Source organism: Corvus moneduloides, chromosome 19 (assembly GCF_009650955.1).
Source record: "Corvus moneduloides isolate bCorMon1 chromosome 19, bCorMon1.pri, whole genome shotgun sequence".
Taxonomy (NCBI): domain Eukaryota; kingdom Metazoa; phylum Chordata; class Aves; order Passeriformes; family Corvidae; genus Corvus; species Corvus moneduloides.
The window spans coordinates 780,313-796,623 of NC_045494.1; the positions used below are offsets into that span (position 1 = coordinate 780,313).

Below are 16,311 nucleotides of genomic sequence, written 5' to 3' on the forward strand. Positions count from 1 at the left end.
CCCCTCACCCCACAGACACCCGCGAAAACCACCGACGGGGAGGGAACCTCCGGCAGCGCAGGCGACAGCCGCGCTCCCACGCGTGTCCGCTCCTGCCCTGCGGGCAGGCTCCGGAGGGCAGCCGCCGTGACGGGCGGGGGACGGCGACACGGTGCGGGGCCAAGGGGTCGAGTTTTCGTTGCGGCTTCGCCGCGGAGCCGGTGCGTGACCAAGTCGTGGCCGCACGGTGCCGCGTGCCCACGGCCCGATTACTTTTCTATATTTTATTTTTATTTTATTTTAAACCGAAAGCAAAACCGGGCGCTGCGGGAGCGGCTGCGGGGCTGGTGCTCCTCCGGCGTGTCGGGCTGCGGGGGATGACCGGCCGCCCCTCTGCCGCGCTCCCCCGGGCTCGGAGTCGCCGCTGCCTCGGCGGGCACCGGGCGGGGGCTGCGGGCACGTGCACGGCGCCACGGGCCGGGCGCGATCGGGGCTGGCTGCCCTGCGCCCCCCGCGTGCCGCAGGTGAGGCCACACACCGGGCACCGCGGGCTCCGCTTCGGTCCCGCCGCCCTGCGGAACCTCCGACCGTGCCCCGCGCCGCCTGCCCCGGGGCTCCCCGGGGGGGGGGGGGGGCGACGGGGAGGGCTGCGCCGCTTCCTCGCCGTCCCCCCCCCCATGGCAGGATTCAGCGGGCTCCGCCGAGCAGCCATTTTCTGCAGCTGCTTCTCCACCAGAGCTCAGCCGGGCGGCGGGGCCGGGCGGCGGCACAGCCCAGGGGACCCCCCGCCCCTCTGCCCTCCGCCGGGACGGGCGCCCCGAGCCCGGGCGGGCGGGGCCGGGGATGGCCAGGCTACGCCGCAGGGCTCGCCGTGACAATCCCACCCTTTCCCCGCCATTTTGTTACCGTGCTGGCGTTTTCCCAAAGCAGAGACAGAGCGGGAGCCTTGGGAACGGGCCCCCGTTGTGCCGGGGCGGACGCCCCCCGCGACCCGTGTCCCCGTTCCCTCCCACCCCCGCCGCGCCGCACCTGGCAGCGGGGCTAGTCCCGGGACGCGCGGCCACCGCCGGCACCTTCCCACCGGGATCGCCTCGCTCCCATTCGCGCCCCGCGCACGCAGCACACGAGGGTCGTGACTGCCCGAGTCCATGCAGGACCCTGCCACGCGGGGCTGGCACCGAGTTCCGGGCCGCTGTCCCCAAGCGGAGGGACGCCGGAGCGCGGTCCCCGGCTTCCCTTCCCGATGGACCGGGGACGCGGGGCCGGTCACCTCCTTCCACCCCATGGGCAGCGCAAGTGCCCTGACGACCGAGGGGACACTCCCATCGGGGAGGGTCCGTCGCGGGGCCGTGCCGACCGGCACAGCACCCTTCAGCCTTGCCCGGTCTCGATAGCGGTCCCGGCTCCCCGCGGGACCACCCCAAACGCCCTCGCGGGAAACCCGTGGGGACAGTGGTTGGCCCCCGAGAGGCCGGGCGCCCCGTCGGGGCTGACGGCATGGCCAGACCGCCGGGGAGGGTGGCAGGGGTACGGAGGGACGAACCGCGGGACAGCACTGGCGGCGGGGGGACGGGCAGACAGGACAGCGAATGCCCCGACGGGGGCGGCCGGTCCCTCCACCAGAGCGGGGTTGATGAGCGCCGGGTTGACACCAACCAGGGAACCCCGCCGGTGGGTGCACGTCCCTCTCCCACGGCCGCATTCCCGGGTCGAGGGAGGCGGTCGGATGTGGCACTACGCGGGAGACCCCGGCGCGACGGCAACTGATGCCCCGTGGGAGTGGGAGCGGAGCGCGGCGGGGCCGGTGCGTGCCCCGGGCTGGGCCTCCGGAGCCGAACGGCGGCGGAGGGCGGAGAAGGGAGCGGGGAAGGAGGGGGCTCCTGCAGTGCTGCAATGCAGCGCCGCGCCGAGCCCGCCGGCCCGGCCGCGCTCCGCCGCCCGTCACTGCGGCAATGCGGATGGAAGCCCCGCCCGAGCTGGGCCGAACCGGTCCGGGCATCCCCTGCCTGGTCGGGCCGCACCCTGCCCCAGACGCGCCGGAGTGCCGCTCTCCCCCGCTTCCTCAGGCCCGTTTCGTTTTCCTCCTGCCTCTGCCGGGACCGCGGCACGTTTCCTCCCGCGGCGGGACGCAGCCGGCTGGTGTCCCCGGGATCGCCCCCTCGCCTTGTCTTTGACGGGGGCGGGGGGGGGAGTGCTTATCCTGCCTCCGGCGCTGGACGCCAGCTAACGTCGCCAGCAGCCACCCTGGTGGCCCCCTCCAGCACCCTGGCTTCTCGCTGCGGCTCCCCTCGACGCCGGGATTTGCGAAGCCCCCGGTGCTGCACCGACTCGGGGCGGATCCCTGATCTCTGCCCTGCTCCGTTCCAGCTTCTCCCGGGAGAATCTCCCTCCTCCCTACCTAGCTTCCGGGCCCCCCACCATCTCTGTTTCCCCATCTCCTTCTCCCTGTCCCCGCTGACCCCTCTGCTCAGTCCAGCAACAAACAGCGCTGCGGGGCCCCAGGCGGGGTGGGGGTCCCACCTCGGCTTCTCTTCCCCGCGGCTGCCGTCTGACACTCGGGGAAGGGGAAGCCCCACGCCGCAGCCCCCTCCCCGCCCCCGAGGTGCCCATGTGTGGTGGTGTGCGGGCAGCGCCCTGGAGAGAAGGGATTCAGCTTATAAAAGCCACTGATAAAGGCACAAACCCAGCAGGGTACAGCGGACCATGAGGTGCATAAAAAAAACGTGCTTAAGACTGGGGGACCACTATAAGCCCCCACCACCCGCCCCTGTCCCACAGGCTCTGGATCACCCCCTCTCTGACTTTTGCCGCAGCAACCTGGGGCTGGATCCAGGAATTCTCTCCCAGCCATGCCAGGCAAACCGGGTTCTGCCCTCCCACCTGGATGTTTTTTTTCTGACGCGGTGAAAATGGCACCGCATTCCAGCTCCAGCTCCTGCTGGTGCGGACTCAGCCGCTGGATCCTGCCGTGTCTGCATTTAGTGGATGAAAGCTCAGCCGAGCCTCTGAATTTCTTCCCTGAGAGAGCTTTACGGGCTGATCAAGATGTCCTTAACCTTCCCTTCGGGAGGCCGGGCACCCCCGCGGCTCACTCTGGGGCTCCCCGCGCTCCCCGCCATCCCTCCGTGTCTCCCCGACTCCTCTCCAATATTTCAATGTCTCTTCTCAGCTACCGGAGGCTGTTCCACGCGAAAGCGGGCTCACCAGTGCCACACACCGAGCAGTACCGCCGCCCCCCTCTGCCTTCGGTCGCCTGCACACACGGGGAACCCTCACCGGTGGCGGTGCCGTCCCTGTCCCTGTGCCCGTCCCTGTCCCCCGCCCGCCAAGTGGCACAGCTCCCGGTGGCACCGAGAGAGCGGCTGTACGCGGCGGTTCTTGCCGCGGAGGTTTGTTGTTCAACTCCTCGGGCAGTGTTGAATGTGGACGGGGACAGAGCGATCCCTGACCGCAAACCGGGTGCTGGCGGGGGGGCCCCGTCCCCCGGGCAGGTTCAGCCTTGGCTCCTCGGCTCCTCCTGCCATGGTTCCTCTCCGGGAGCAGGGAAACGGGGACACTTCGGGAGCTCACCCTGCCCCGGTGGGGGAAGGTCCCGGGACCCCCCAGGGATGGCTAAGCCCCTTAGCCCCCCACCAGGCGGCTGCCGGGCTGGTTCTCTGCAACAACCTCCCCGCTCATCGCAGCCCCTTCTGAGGCTGAGCCCCTCGCAGGACGCGGTCCCAGGTGCCCCCACGCAGGTTCCTCGCCCCGTGGAGCTCCAGCTCTCAGCGGGCTGTGCTGGCCGCTCGTAGCCCACGACACGGGGGTGCTGCTGTTCACGGCCCCTGTGCCACCCCCCAGCTCTGCGTCCTGATCTCCCAGCGCTTGGGACGTGGCACCAGCAGCCATTCTCAGTCACGGGGACCGTGGGCGGCGGGAGGGGGAGGGCGGGGGACACGGTGCAAAGGCAGGAGGAAAGAAAGCAAAGTTAAATTTGACAGCCCGAGAGCAGAGAGACAATGCCACGACCGAGACTTTGTCACATACTCAGGCATAAGATGGAAGGAATTCCTGCGATAATGCTCGTCCCTGCTCAGCCGCTACTGCCGAACCACAAATTGCTGCTTGCAGCACAAAATATGGAAATGGAATACATTAGATTAGACGCCTTCTTGTTAGCGTTCTGCTCTAGGAGTTATTTCTAAGTCCGGAGAGTTAAAGCATCTTCAAGCAGCAGAGCATCAAACCCTGAGAAAGTGGGTCTGCTTCAGGTGGCAGAGCTACAAAAAGGAAAAACATCAGGAAATCGGCTACCGTGGAGCCAGTGAAAGATTTTTCAAAGCAGAGAGAGACACCCAGGGAGGGCTCTTCCCACCTCGGGTTAAAAATGGCTCAGGGTCAGGTTGAGCCCTTAAACTCAAGATAAGACATCATTCCACCAGCCGCCGGGGAAAGGGGAGGCACCGCTGGTGTCCGACCACCGCAGCCTCTTCTCTGCACGACCCACCATGAATCCCCCTGGTTTATCTGTTGCTGGTGACTTCATGTGCCAAAAGAACACAGGCGGAGGAAGGACAGTGTCACGGCTGGATCCAGTGCACATTCCTGATGCTAAAATGACAGCCTGGCTTGCACCGCACGGCAAATGGATGGGTACAGCGGGGACAACGCTTCAGCCTTCATTTTTCAGCCGTGTGGAAATACTAATGTGTGAAAATTAACGTTTCCAAGCATATGTCAAATAACCATCTATTTTGCGTTTTGAGATGCTTCGGTGGCTCCTTGATACCGAAAAAACCTCCCCTCCCCATACCTTGTATTTGGTACTAAAAAGAACCTGACGCTCCATTGTTTTTTTCTGTCAGACAAAATATAAAATATTTCTTCCCGAGCAGCTTCCCGAACTTGGGGAGCCCGTTCCCCTCAGAGGCACGGGCAGTGGGAAGGGGCATCCGCCTCCGGGGTGCAGGAGATGGGGCGGCACCAGGTCAGTGACCCAGAAATTCAGAGGGGGAACCCCCCTAACCCTCATCTTCTGAAGCACGATGCCCAGCCTATCACAAAGGGCATTTTCAGGGGGTCGGGACCGCTCTCCCCAACGCCGGGGCCGAGGGCTGCCCGCCCCTCTGCCGCTCCCCGCGTTCCCCGGTGAGGTTTGCCGCCCCTTTCCCAGCGTGCCGCCCGGGGGATGAGCCCTCCCCGCATGGCACAGCCCACGCCCGCAGCCCGGCGTGGCCATTTTAGCCCGCACTCGCCCTCGCCGCTGCCGCAGCCCCGTTCGCCGCCCCCCGCCGCTTCCTCGTTCTCTCCAGCGGCCGCGGACAGGTCCTGCCTCGGGGCTGGCGTGACGATGCCCACGCGGCGTGACACGGTTCCGCGGAACATCCCCGGGAGCAGCCCGGTCCCACCGGCTGCCCCCGGGCTGAGCTCTCGTCCCCCTGGCCACCGGCGGCACCGGGCGGGCGGGAAACGCTGAGTCCTAATTTGCTGTTCACGGCTGTGGGAGCTGCCCTTAGGCTGCTGAAGCCAAGGGATAACGTGTGACATTTGAGTCATCCTGATTTTCCTACTCTTGTGCTTCATAAAAGAAGTGACACCTTCCCCTGCTGGGCATCGGGAAAGGGGGCAAACCCGGAATCCCTGGGCCCTTCCCTAGGGCAGGTTGTTCCCTCTGTGGCTCATCTCACAGCCATTACCAAACATCACCATCCCTTGTGCTGTACATCCCAGACTCATCCCTACTGTGGACAAAGGCGAAGCACCCAGGGGCTTCCCAATTCCCAAACCAGAACCAAAAGAATTCACAACCAGAATTCTTTGCTCAGCGCAATCTTTATATCCAAATTAAATACACGTTTGTTAAAGCTTCCATCAGCTCAGACCCTCCGTCCAGGTTGCTCTTAATGCATTTTCTAATAATATCCAGGTCTTCACCCCGGCTGCTACAGCACAACAGCAACACCTCTGAAAGGTTCCGGTTATCGCCTTTCTCACCTCCAACTAAGACATTCTGACTGAAGCACTTCTATGCTATGGAAGCTGCGTCCACATTCAGGCCATGGCAGTGCATAAACCCCCTGGAAAATGGGAGTGTGGCCATGCCCCACTTCTCAGGAGCTTCCTGGGACAGAGCCTGTAGCACCGGCAAAGCTCAGCCTTGGTGACTTGGCTGGGTCAGTACCTGCCCCTCCACCTGGTGCCAGCGCCATTACTTGTGAAAGGGTGCTGTGTTTGACAGGGCTCTTGGAAGGTTTGGGGACCCTGGAGGGTTTGGAAATCCTGGAGGGTTTGGCAGTCGGTGATCAAATTTCCTTCTCTCCCCACCCTGGAAGCCCAGGGCCTGCTGCCAGCAGGGTCGCCCAGGGGCGGCACAGCCCAGTGTGCCCAAGTCCCAGCTCGCGGGATCCAGGGTGCTTCCTGCTGTGTCGCACAGCATGTTTTATACGCCTGCTCCTTCGATAAAAATAAATCTTCATGTTTGCAGTTTGCTTTAAACTACATCAAGGTGTCAGCTGAACTGACGGCTCCTCTGAGAAACGACCTCAGGAGGTGCTGGCAAATGGCTCTCGGGTGAGCCTGGGATCTTGCCCTGCAACGGGAGGCACCAGCGGCTCCCTGACCGGGGGGAGGAGACCCCGGCCACCCTCAGCCCTGACAGGCCCTGGCCCAAACTTTCATCATTACAGAGACCCTCATTTCTCTCCCATTTGCACCCAAAGGTCTGTCATGCAGTAACATCCCTTCAGTCTCCACGAGACTCCGTGTGCTGACACAGATCCAGGGATGGCTCCGACGAGCAGCTGCACCACCAGGTCCCTCTTCCCTTTCTGATCTCCTTTCCAACCCACCACCAACCTCTTTTCCTTCCCTAGCAGGCTGCACACACCTGACCACAGCCACCTCGGCCCCTCTATCACGTCTCCCCCACTTGTTCTCCTCTCCTGTCACTCCCTGCAGCAACCAAGGGGGTCCCTACTCAGGAGTGCAGTGAGGGAGCTCAGCCTCTGTCTCCATCCAACCTCGTGCTCACACCACAGCTCTCCCTTGCTGCTGCCTGAGGCTGGGCCATGCCACAGACCATGCCTAGGTCAGACACTGCTGGCCCAGCGGCCTCCTGAACGTGTGAAATGCTTCAGTTTGCCTGTGATGGGATTCTCCCCAGCTCAGGGTGCAGGCAGGAGCTTTCCCAGGCACAGGCGGCCGTCAAGAGCCACTCCACAAGGCTCTGGAAGCACCTGGGGATGGTCTGGGCTGTGCTCTGTGCAGCTGCCTTCCTCTTCTGGTGCAAACATAAACAGAGTTGTGTCCTTGTGGCCGTCTCCGACAGATCTCACATCAATCTGGGCTGAGTCCAAATGATCTTATCTCTGGAGACACTGAGGATTTCCTACTACCAGGCTTTTTTGACTGCTCAAACCAGAAGCAGCCCCGTGGGATGGGGGAGATGAGGGAGTTCAGGGCTGGGGCTGAAGTGGGGAAGTCCCTTCTCCATCCCCTTGCCGTCCCCTTGCCAGCTGTCCCAGTTCAGTGAGAGGGCTGCACCTTGGTCTTGCCCTCCCACAGCCGCTCCCCCACACAGAGGGACAGCAATCCCACCAAAACCCAGTACACCCCCTCAGGGGCTGCTGGATCAGCCCCACTGGATCCAGCTTTAGGTAAAATGGTTTATAGCAGCTGACACATGTATGGCTGTGCTCAAGGGGACAGGCCTAGAAAAACATAACCCAGGCAGGGGCTTCCCTCCCAAAACGTGGCCGTGAATGCTTTACCTTGTTGCTGACTTCTCCAATGGGGGACGGATGCTGAGATCACCACATTCAGCAAAGTCACACAGGCACCTCCTGACACTGCATAGCAAAGCGAGAGCAGAACTGGAGAATAAAGGAAAAATCCCACAAAATGCACACAATGGATGCCTGGAGGAGCTGCCCCCACCCATGTATGAGCAAAAGCACTGAGTGCCCCAACTGCCAGGGAAATCTTCCACTTCCCACTGCACACACCCACCTCCACCTTCTGCCCTTCTCAAGGAGAAGCTCCTCTCCCATTCCCAGTCTGGACCTGAAGTCTGGACCCATTCCCAGACTGGACCTCCCAGTTCCCACAAGGCTGTTCCTTACACTGGTTAAAACACATCAGCTCTATGTTTTGTGTTTATCAAACATCCCTCTTCATTACAGCATCCTCATGCCACGGACGGAGCCCTTCCACCCAGCCCTGGGGCCCACATTGCCACTGTGCCATGGTCGTTGCCTGGGGATGGTGTTTCCATCACTTTCCGTGGAGCAGGGATCGTACTGACACCTCCTGAAATCACCCAGGGCCACGGCAGCTGCTGGTGATGGAGCTGGATCCCAGCCCAGTGCCGGTGCAGATGCTGGTACCGCCACGGGGAGGGGAGAACCTGAAAGGATCAGCACAGAGCTGCAGCCCCTCCTCTGTGCTCGGCCGCGGATCCATCAGGCCCTTTCAGAAGGGCTCAAAGACGAACACAAATTCTCCTTTTACATCAGCAAATGTTTGTCTGGAATAAATCCAAACCAAGCAGAGGTTAACACATTCCTGGGAAATACATTAAATGTAGCGCGCACCAGTCTTCCTAATGGAGCGTGGTGACGCTCCATCTCGCCCTGGATCACTCTGATAACCATTGGAAGTCACCGTGGACTCCACATTAATTTGCTCAGTAACAGGCATTTAGGTTTGATGCATTTACTAGGGAAAGAGAGTGGCAGGAATAAGTAATTCATATCCAAACACTTCATCTCTCCCAGCCAACCAGCCCAGCAAGGGAAGGGCGCAGCTTTTAAACCAGTAACTACTTATCACACCTTTCACAGCACAGGAAGCTGCTGGAGTTGTGATAAACATGATCAAACTATTAGAGTAAGAAATATCTGGCTGTGTGGTTTCCGGGAAATGGTGCCTCAAACCAACCACGGCTGCTGCCGGCACAGACGGTGCTTCAGGGGCTTCTGCGGCCCCGGGGGTGGTGGGTGCAGGGAGGGAACTCAGGAACGCACGCTCAGAGGGACAGTGTTTCCTTAAAAACTGGAAACACAACACCCTCCATTTTCAGAAATGCTAATGAGCTGAGCTAACTGCAAACCTGCAGCAGTTATTAATTGCCCAGAGCTCGCACACCTACAGCCCAGGGAAGGGAGCTGCCGAGCTGGCTCGCGGCGGCAGCGATGCCCAGGCGCTGGCCTGGAGCCTGCAAGCCCACGTTCAAAGACACAACCTGCTATTTGTGAGAAACCCCATTGGTTTCATCTACCTTTGTCTGGCAAAGAGCAAGTTGTGCCCTGGCAGCCGCCCTGCCCTGGAGCCGTGGCCCGGCCCCGCTCCTGCACTGGCTCCCGTAGCTGTCTGTTGAGCCGCACTTCCCCTTTCATAAATCACATTTTGCATTCTGAGCATGCGTCTCCTCTTCCATGCCATTTTTGTTTTCAGATAACCATTAGCTTAATTAATCAAGGGAAATGCATCATTTCTGATCGTATGTTCTGATAGTGAAGCCTGGGATGGCAGGGAAACACTTCCCACCAACCCGTCCCTGGGAACCCCCTGGCACAGAACGGGGTTCACCAGCACCTGCCCCAACAGCACCCTCAGCACATCACCCACAGAGCTCTGGTGACACGTAGCGTTGATTAAAACCCTCTTAACATTCAGCACAGCTATCAGGCAAATGCTGATTTTAATCAGAGTTCACCATTTCTGCTTGCCCTGGGCGTACAAACCACCGGCACTGGGGCCTCTGCACAGGCAGGTGAACACCCCAACACTGGACACCGCCCAAGTGTCCATTGGCTTCAGAGCATCACCCAAAACTGGGCAGAACTGAGCTGTCAGCACTGACCCTGCCCACACCAACCAGTTTAACCAAAGAGCTGGGGTGGAGCCACCTCTCCAGTGCTCCCAGCAGCCATTCCCACCACGAACACTCGGAGCAGCAACCTGAGCTACACCAGAGCAAAACCTACATCTGCAGCAATGGTGTCCACAGGCAGCTGTCCCACTTGGATACAAGCCTCTTTGGCTGTTCCAGCTGGGAAAATGGCATCCACACACCCACTGCTTACTTTTCGTCCAATTTAATCCAAACTGCATTGGAAAAGTGCTCCCGCTCTGGCACAACTGCTGTAGGCAAGACCTGGGTTGGATGGCACATGCAGGGGTTCCCACTGTGACCCACACCTGGCTGGATGCTGTCCCACCTTCCCACAGGCAGCACACGACCCTCAGGATTTACACAGGAACAATTACCAAGGTAAGTTTGGAATTTATGTTTGTGGAGGGACTCCTGGGAAGGCCGGGTGGCCCAGAAGTGGGCAACACAAGATGGGGGTTATTTGTGCTGTGGGAACAGCACTGCCACATGCCTGGGCACAGAGACACTGTGTGACAGCAGGACACAGGGCTGCCCCTCACCCCACATCTCAGGTAGCTCAGGTACCACTGGAGGGTCCACCTTACCAAAACCAATTACATTTGCTTCTCACAAGCTCACTGCTCTGGTCCACACACACACATCAATGTGCCATCAACAATATTTCAACTAGGATCTTTGCTGGGGGAGACATCGACTTTGACCAAAAGCCCAAGAGGAGACAGGCTGGCAGCAGAGCCAGTTTTGCCAGCACCAGGTTTGGAAGGTGGCACTGCCCAGGCACTCAACTGTGTTTGGGGAGGTAACAGGGGGTAGCTGGGGGGGACAGAGACTGAGCACTGTATCTCAGCCACCACGCTTGCAAGCCCTCTTGTAAAGAATTAGCCCCACACTGTATTTTCAGTGGACTCCAGCAATTATTAATCTTGTTCAGAGATATCTGCAGCTTTCTTGGTGGAATTTGGACCATCCTTCTTTTTGGAGACATTCAGCTTATCTGTGACCCTCTCCAACACTGGGATGGCACTGCTGGGATGGCACTGCTGGGATGGCAACCATCACCCACCACTGCACCACCTTCCCAGCCTGTGCTTCCACAGCTTTCTCAGGTTCCCATCACACAGCTCCCACAGCCCACTCTGGAGGAGGCCAGCCCTGCCTGGGCACTGCTCCTGTGGCCTCGTTGCCCACCCACAACACGGAGTGCCCTCAGCACTGTGGGCACAACACTCCTGGGGTGAAAACTGACCTATATTCAACACGCTGCATTTCAGAGCCAATTTTTAACCTGCAGGTACTGGCTCTGGGGCAGCCCAACTGCAGCCTGCCCACACAGGGACCTGCCATCCGTAATGCTGTAATAAACGCACTCCAAATCCCGGTAGTTTTTGTAAAGGTTTATAGTCCTTTGCCATGATTGCATGATACATTTCTTCCCCTGTGACACAGCCCTCAGACCAGGATGCGCCGCTGGCAGCTCGCAGCAGCTGGGCTTTGCACTCCGATCTACACTAGCTGCAGAACATCAAATGCACTTTCAACATCTCCATTTAATATTTACATTCAAGCAATTAATAATTGGAAGCTTATAGTTTAGACATTTCTAATAGCAGCAATTTCTATAATAGCTCGTTTAGCTTTAGATAACGATTTTTTTTGCACATAGAAACACCACATGTGTACAGTATCAAAAAATATATACGGGATGGTCCTGCGGGTCGTGGGGAGGGCAAGGGACCAAGACTAACAAATGCTCAATGATTAAAAAGGAGAACAGAAAATAGTCGTTTGATATAGTTTATAAGGTGATCTAGGGGCTCCATAAATCTAGGCTTTATATTTCATTATATAAATACCTACAAATAAATATATTAGCGTGGCCAGGGAGCGACCAGCTTTCAGCTCAAACAATACATTTCAATAACACCACGTACAAACGGGAGCAAGAATCACTTGACAAGTTAGCACTGTTAAAATATAATACTATAACTCTGAGTAACTGGCGGGTCCCATCCTTGTGTGTCTCATTGCCTGCAGGTCCTGGAGCAGCCCCCAGCTGCGGGGCGGGAGCAGCGGCGAGGTCACCCCACGTGGCAGGGATGGCCACCGTGCCCGGCCCTGTCCCGGCGTCCCCTCGGTGGAGACGGCGGGCTCGGCCGCCGCGGCGCGGGCAGGGGCACGTGGGCTCCGGGGAAGGGGCACCAGTACCTTGGAGGGAGGCTGTGGGGCCGGCGGCCCCGGGATGGGCGGGCAGCTCCCACGGGGAGCAGCTGCCATCCCACCTCACACCGTCACGTACTCCTTGAAGGTCACAGTCAGGCAGTTTGCGGTCACATCTGTGATAATTATATTCCCAAAGAAGGGCTTGAATTCCTGCAGGGACTCGGCCTCCTCCTCTTCCTCCTCCTCTGTGGCCTCCTGGGGCTGTGGAGGCTCCGGGGCCGGTTTCTCAGCCGGTGGTGGTGGCGGCAGCTCCGGCTTCACCTGCGCCAGGGCCAGCTCACCCTCCGCCCGCGGCTTCACGCAGCGCAAGTCTATGGGCTCGTCCAGGTCTGAGTCCAGCAGGATGACCTCCGGCTGGGCGGGCGGCTCCGGCCGCTCGGGGGCCGGGGGGCTGAGGCAGGTGGGGGCACTGATGCTGCGGGAGGTCAGGCGCTTCTTGCCCGGCTCCCGCTCCACGTGTGGCTCCGACAGGCAGCGCTTCCGCGAGCCGGCGCTGGACAGGTTCAGTCCCATGGAGGAAGGGCTGTGCTCGCAGACAGGACTCAGGGACCAGGGCACAAGGTCCGGCTTGGTAGTGAGCTGCAAGGGCTGCTCTGCTGGAGGAAGCGGCAGCTCCTTGGCCAAGGGAGTCTTTTGGGGACCTTCCTCCAGCTCTGCAGGGGGCTGCCGGCTCTCGCCCTCTGCTTTACTCAGGGCATTGCTGACCACCACCCTCTCCTCCCCTGGCTTCCTCCAAGCCTCAACCTTCTCCTCCCCACCCTTCTTAGGAGTCCTCTCCTCCGCAGCCCGCTTACGGGGAGGCTCCCCAGACTTGATCTTCACCGCCTGCATGCCGTTCTCCATGTACTTGCTCATGACAATCACAATGCGCCCGTTCTTGTTTTTGTTCTTCACGATCTTCATCTTTCCCCCAAGGCCATTGCTGGTCACCCTGTCCCGGGGGGGCGGCCCAGTACCACTGGACAGGTTCTTCTCAGCTCCGTTTTTGCTCTCTGCTGTGAGGTTCTTGACTGGGCCCAGCAAGTTTTTGGCTGGGCCATGAGCCCACTTGTCTGGGTGGGTGACCAGGGGGGTCTTGTTATTGTCCAAGCAGGCCTGGCCCTGCGGCTCTTTGCTGCTGGGCTGGTAATGGGGCTCGTACATCTTGGGGTCCGGCTGGTAGTGGTGGTGCTTCTTGCTGTTCAGCTGGTAGTAATACTTCCCTTTGCTGTGGGACTGGTGCTTCATGCTGCTCTCCTTGCCATTGGGCTGGTACTGGTGGTGCTTCTTGCTGTTGAGTTCATACTGGTGCTGCTGGCTCTTGCCAGAGGAGCTGAGGTCCAGCTTGGGCCTGGTGTCCACGGCTGGGTCCTGCAGGCCCGTGAGGATGTTCGAGCGGCGGGCAAAGGAGGGAAGCTGCAATGCAAAACCAAAGCTGCGGTCAGACAGGGCTGGAGAACCAGGTGCCAGAGCTCTGGCAGGTGCCGAAAGCTCGGGTGGAACCCCCGCCCCTGCAGCAGCTCTCCTTACGGGACGCTGCATCCTGGGGCACCACGTCTTCTAGCAGGCGGCCCCAGCCCACTCCAACTTAGAGGCTGTGCATTGCTCCAGATTAATGAAGCAATGAAAAGAAGAAAAGCCCCCTTCAATCAGCTGTCTGGGAACGGGGGCCGAGCGGGACCGCCGCTGCCGAGCCCGCGAGCAGCCTGCTAATGCCACCCGGGCACGGGCACAGCGGGTCTGCTCCGCGGCCCAGAGGGGAGGGAAGGGGGGGCTGGGGCACCCGCTGAGCTCAGCGCTGGGGGTCCCCGGGGCGTTGCGAGGCGCCCGGGCTGCGCGCAGGCTCCTCAGCATGATGAAACCCGCTGCAAGCAGCTCCCCGGGGACGGCCCGCGGCAGAGAGCGCGGGGGTGTGGGGCTGGGCGCCCGCGCTTTACCTGCACGACCAGCGGCTTTGGCTTGGGCCCCCGCTTGCGGTATCCCATCAGCTGCTCCTGCCGCTCCCTGCGGGAACACAGTGTCACGGCGAGGCCCGAGGGCGGCACACGGACCCCCGGCGCCACCCCCCCACGCACGGCAGCTCCCGCAGTGGCAGCGACCCTACGGGACCGCAGGGAGGGGGCAGCGGGAGGGGACCGGGGCCCGCAGGTGCGGAGCCGCGGGCCGGGGGTCCCGCAGGTGGCAGCGGGCCGGGGGCACGGGCATCCTGTGGAAGCAGCAAGCACCTTCCCCGCTGTTGCCTCCCCGCTGCGGAGAAGGGCTGAAGTTCACAGTTTGCGCCAAAACACTCCAGGAAATAAATGCGCGGAAAGAGGAAAAAAAAAAAAAAAAAAAAAAAAAGGCTTAAAAAAAAAAAAAAAAAAAAAAGCCGAAGCCCGTCCAAGCGCAGCAGCAGCAGCAGCGCCGCCTCCTCGCTCCTCGACTCGCGGCCTCGAATCCCGGGGAGAAGCAGCGCGAGGCGCGGCGTGGGGGGGGAGCGCGGCGTGGGGACCTTGACCCGGAGGCGTCGCCCGGTGGCCCCGCACCGCCCGCCCCGCCGCGGCCGCGCCCCCGGTCCGGCCCGGCCCGGCCCGCCCCCGCCCCCGCCGCGGCCCCCGGCTCCGTGACGCATCTGCAATTGCGGGAGCGGCGCGGAGCGAGGGTCCCGCCGCCCCTCCCGCATCCCCCAACCTTCGCCGCTCACCTGTTCTGGAAGGCGATGAGCAGCCGGGGGTCCAGGATGTTCTCCTCCGGCTCCCACGTGTTATATCTTGGAGAGGGGAGGAGAGCGGCCGTCACCGCGGGGCCCTGCCGGCGGGGCCGGGGTCCCGGGCAGAGCCACCCCGCAGCACCGGGCCCGATGGGAGCAGGGTGTGAGGCTGGGGTCCCGGGGAGGGGGATGGGCGGGGGGGGGGGGGGGGGGCGCGGGGACGGTACTGTTTATTTAGCGCAGTTATTATTCCGGAGGAATTCCAGGCATGTCATGATGAAATTTTCCAAATCCCCTTTCCCGGACCCAGGAAAGCGGCCGCGGGGCGGAGGAGGGACCCGGCCGCCGCGTCCCGGACCCCCCCGCGCCCCCCCGCCCGCACTGTCATGCAAGCCCCGAACGCTCCGCAGCGGCCGCGCTCGCTCCGGTGCCGGTGCTGCCCCCGCCTCGGCAGCGGCTCTCGGGGCTGCGGGGCGACGCGGACGATTTTTGCGGTTATTCCCCCTTTCCCCCCCCTTCCTGCCCCCCCCTCCCCGCTCGGTTCTGCAATATGGAGCCCGACTCCCGAGGAGGGAAAGGGGGAAGGAGCCATTTTCTGGTGCACATCAGCCGCCGCCTGCTCGGCTCCCGCCGCCGTCACCGCCGGGCCCCGCCGCCGCCTCTCGCCGCCCGCTCGCCGCCCCGGCTGGGGCCCTTCCCAGACCCCTATCCCCGGCCCCATCTCCGCCCGGTGCCGGTACTCACTTGGGCGACCATCCCCTCCATTTCACCAGGTACTCGACTCTGCCCTGAGCGGCGCGGGAGGCAAAGACACGGCGTCAGCGGGAACCGCCACCCCCGGCGCCCCCCGGCCCCCGGCGCCCCCCGCCGCCGCCCCCCGCACCTTTCGGATCCGCTTCTTCTCGATGCTCTCCACCGCGAAGACGTGCTCGCCCACCGCCGGCAGCTCCATCCCGCAGCCGGGAGGGGCCGGGCCGGGCCGCGCTGCAGCCGAGCTGGGCTCGGGCTCCGGCAGCTCCCGCCGCCGGCCCGACAGACACTGAGCGGCGGCACCGCAACCGTGCAAATCCCGGAGCGAGACGTCAGGGAGGCGGCGCCTCCCGGGCCCGGCTGCCCGTCAGCGGCGGGGCCGGGGGATTGGCGCAGCCCTGCCGGGGAGCGAGGCGGGGAGGGGGCGGGCGGGGGCCGGGCACGGCGGCGCGGGGAGGGGGGCGCGGGCAGCCCGGCTCCCGCCCCACGCGTGACTCAGCACGGCCCCCACGGGGCTGGCGGGGGGCGGCACAGCCCGCGGGGCAGGTGCGCGACCTGTCCGAGAGGACGGGGTCGACCGGAGGATGCGCGGGAGGACGAGCCCTCGGGAGGGCTCCACGCTGCGCCACGTCGCGCGGTGCCCCGGGCCCGGCGGCGTCCATCCCCGTCACGGCCCCAGCCGCTGCCGCCAGCCGTGGGCCCGACCCTGCCGGGGAAGCCCTGTCCCCGCTGCCCGGCGGGTCCCTGCGGCCGTGGAGCGCCCGGCCCGGGGACACCCAGCGGCGGCGGCAGCGGGCCCGGGCCCGGGGCAGGTGGCGGC

The 16,311-nt window shown here is 62.4% G+C and overlaps 1 protein-coding gene across 2 annotated transcripts; it reads right to left on the bottom strand.

Moving 5' to 3' along the window:
* Window positions 1–11,232: 11,232 nt before the first annotated feature.
* Window positions 11,233–15,840, bottom strand: CBX4 (chromobox 4). 2 transcript variants are annotated; one of them, XM_032129059.1, is made up of 5 exons: window positions 15,625–15,840; window positions 15,486–15,529; window positions 14,736–14,801; window positions 13,990–14,056; window positions 11,233–13,468 (listed from the first exon to the last, which is right to left on the bottom strand). In XM_032129059.1, the coding sequence occupies exons 1-5, from the start codon at window positions 15,691–15,693 to the stop codon at window positions 12,134–12,136; spliced, it is 1,581 nt and encodes a 526-aa protein (XP_031984950.1). In that variant the 5' UTR covers window positions 15,694–15,840; the 3' UTR covers window positions 11,233–12,133. The 2 variants fall into 2 exon arrangements, with proteins under 2 accessions (XP_031984950.1, XP_031984951.1); XM_032129060.1 differs by lacking the exons at window positions 13,990–14,056; window positions 14,736–14,801; window positions 15,486–15,529; window positions 15,625–15,840 and adding an exon at window positions 13,583–13,969.
* Between the last annotated feature and the right edge of the window lie 471 nt (window positions 15,841–16,311).

Coding starts and splice junctions, on each gene's coding strand:
- CBX4 (XM_032129059.1), bottom strand. CDS start 15,693: ATGGAGCTGCCGGCGGTGGGCGAGCACGTCTTCGCGGTGGAGAGCATC. Junction 15,530..15,624: donor AGAAGAAGCGGATCCGAAAG/GTGCGGGGGGCG, acceptor CGCGCCGCTCAG/GGCAGAGTCGAGTACCTGGT. Junction 14,057..14,735: donor CTCATCGCCTTCCAGAACAG/GTGAGCGGCGAA, acceptor GTGTTCCCGCAG/GGAGCGGCAGGAGCAGCTGA.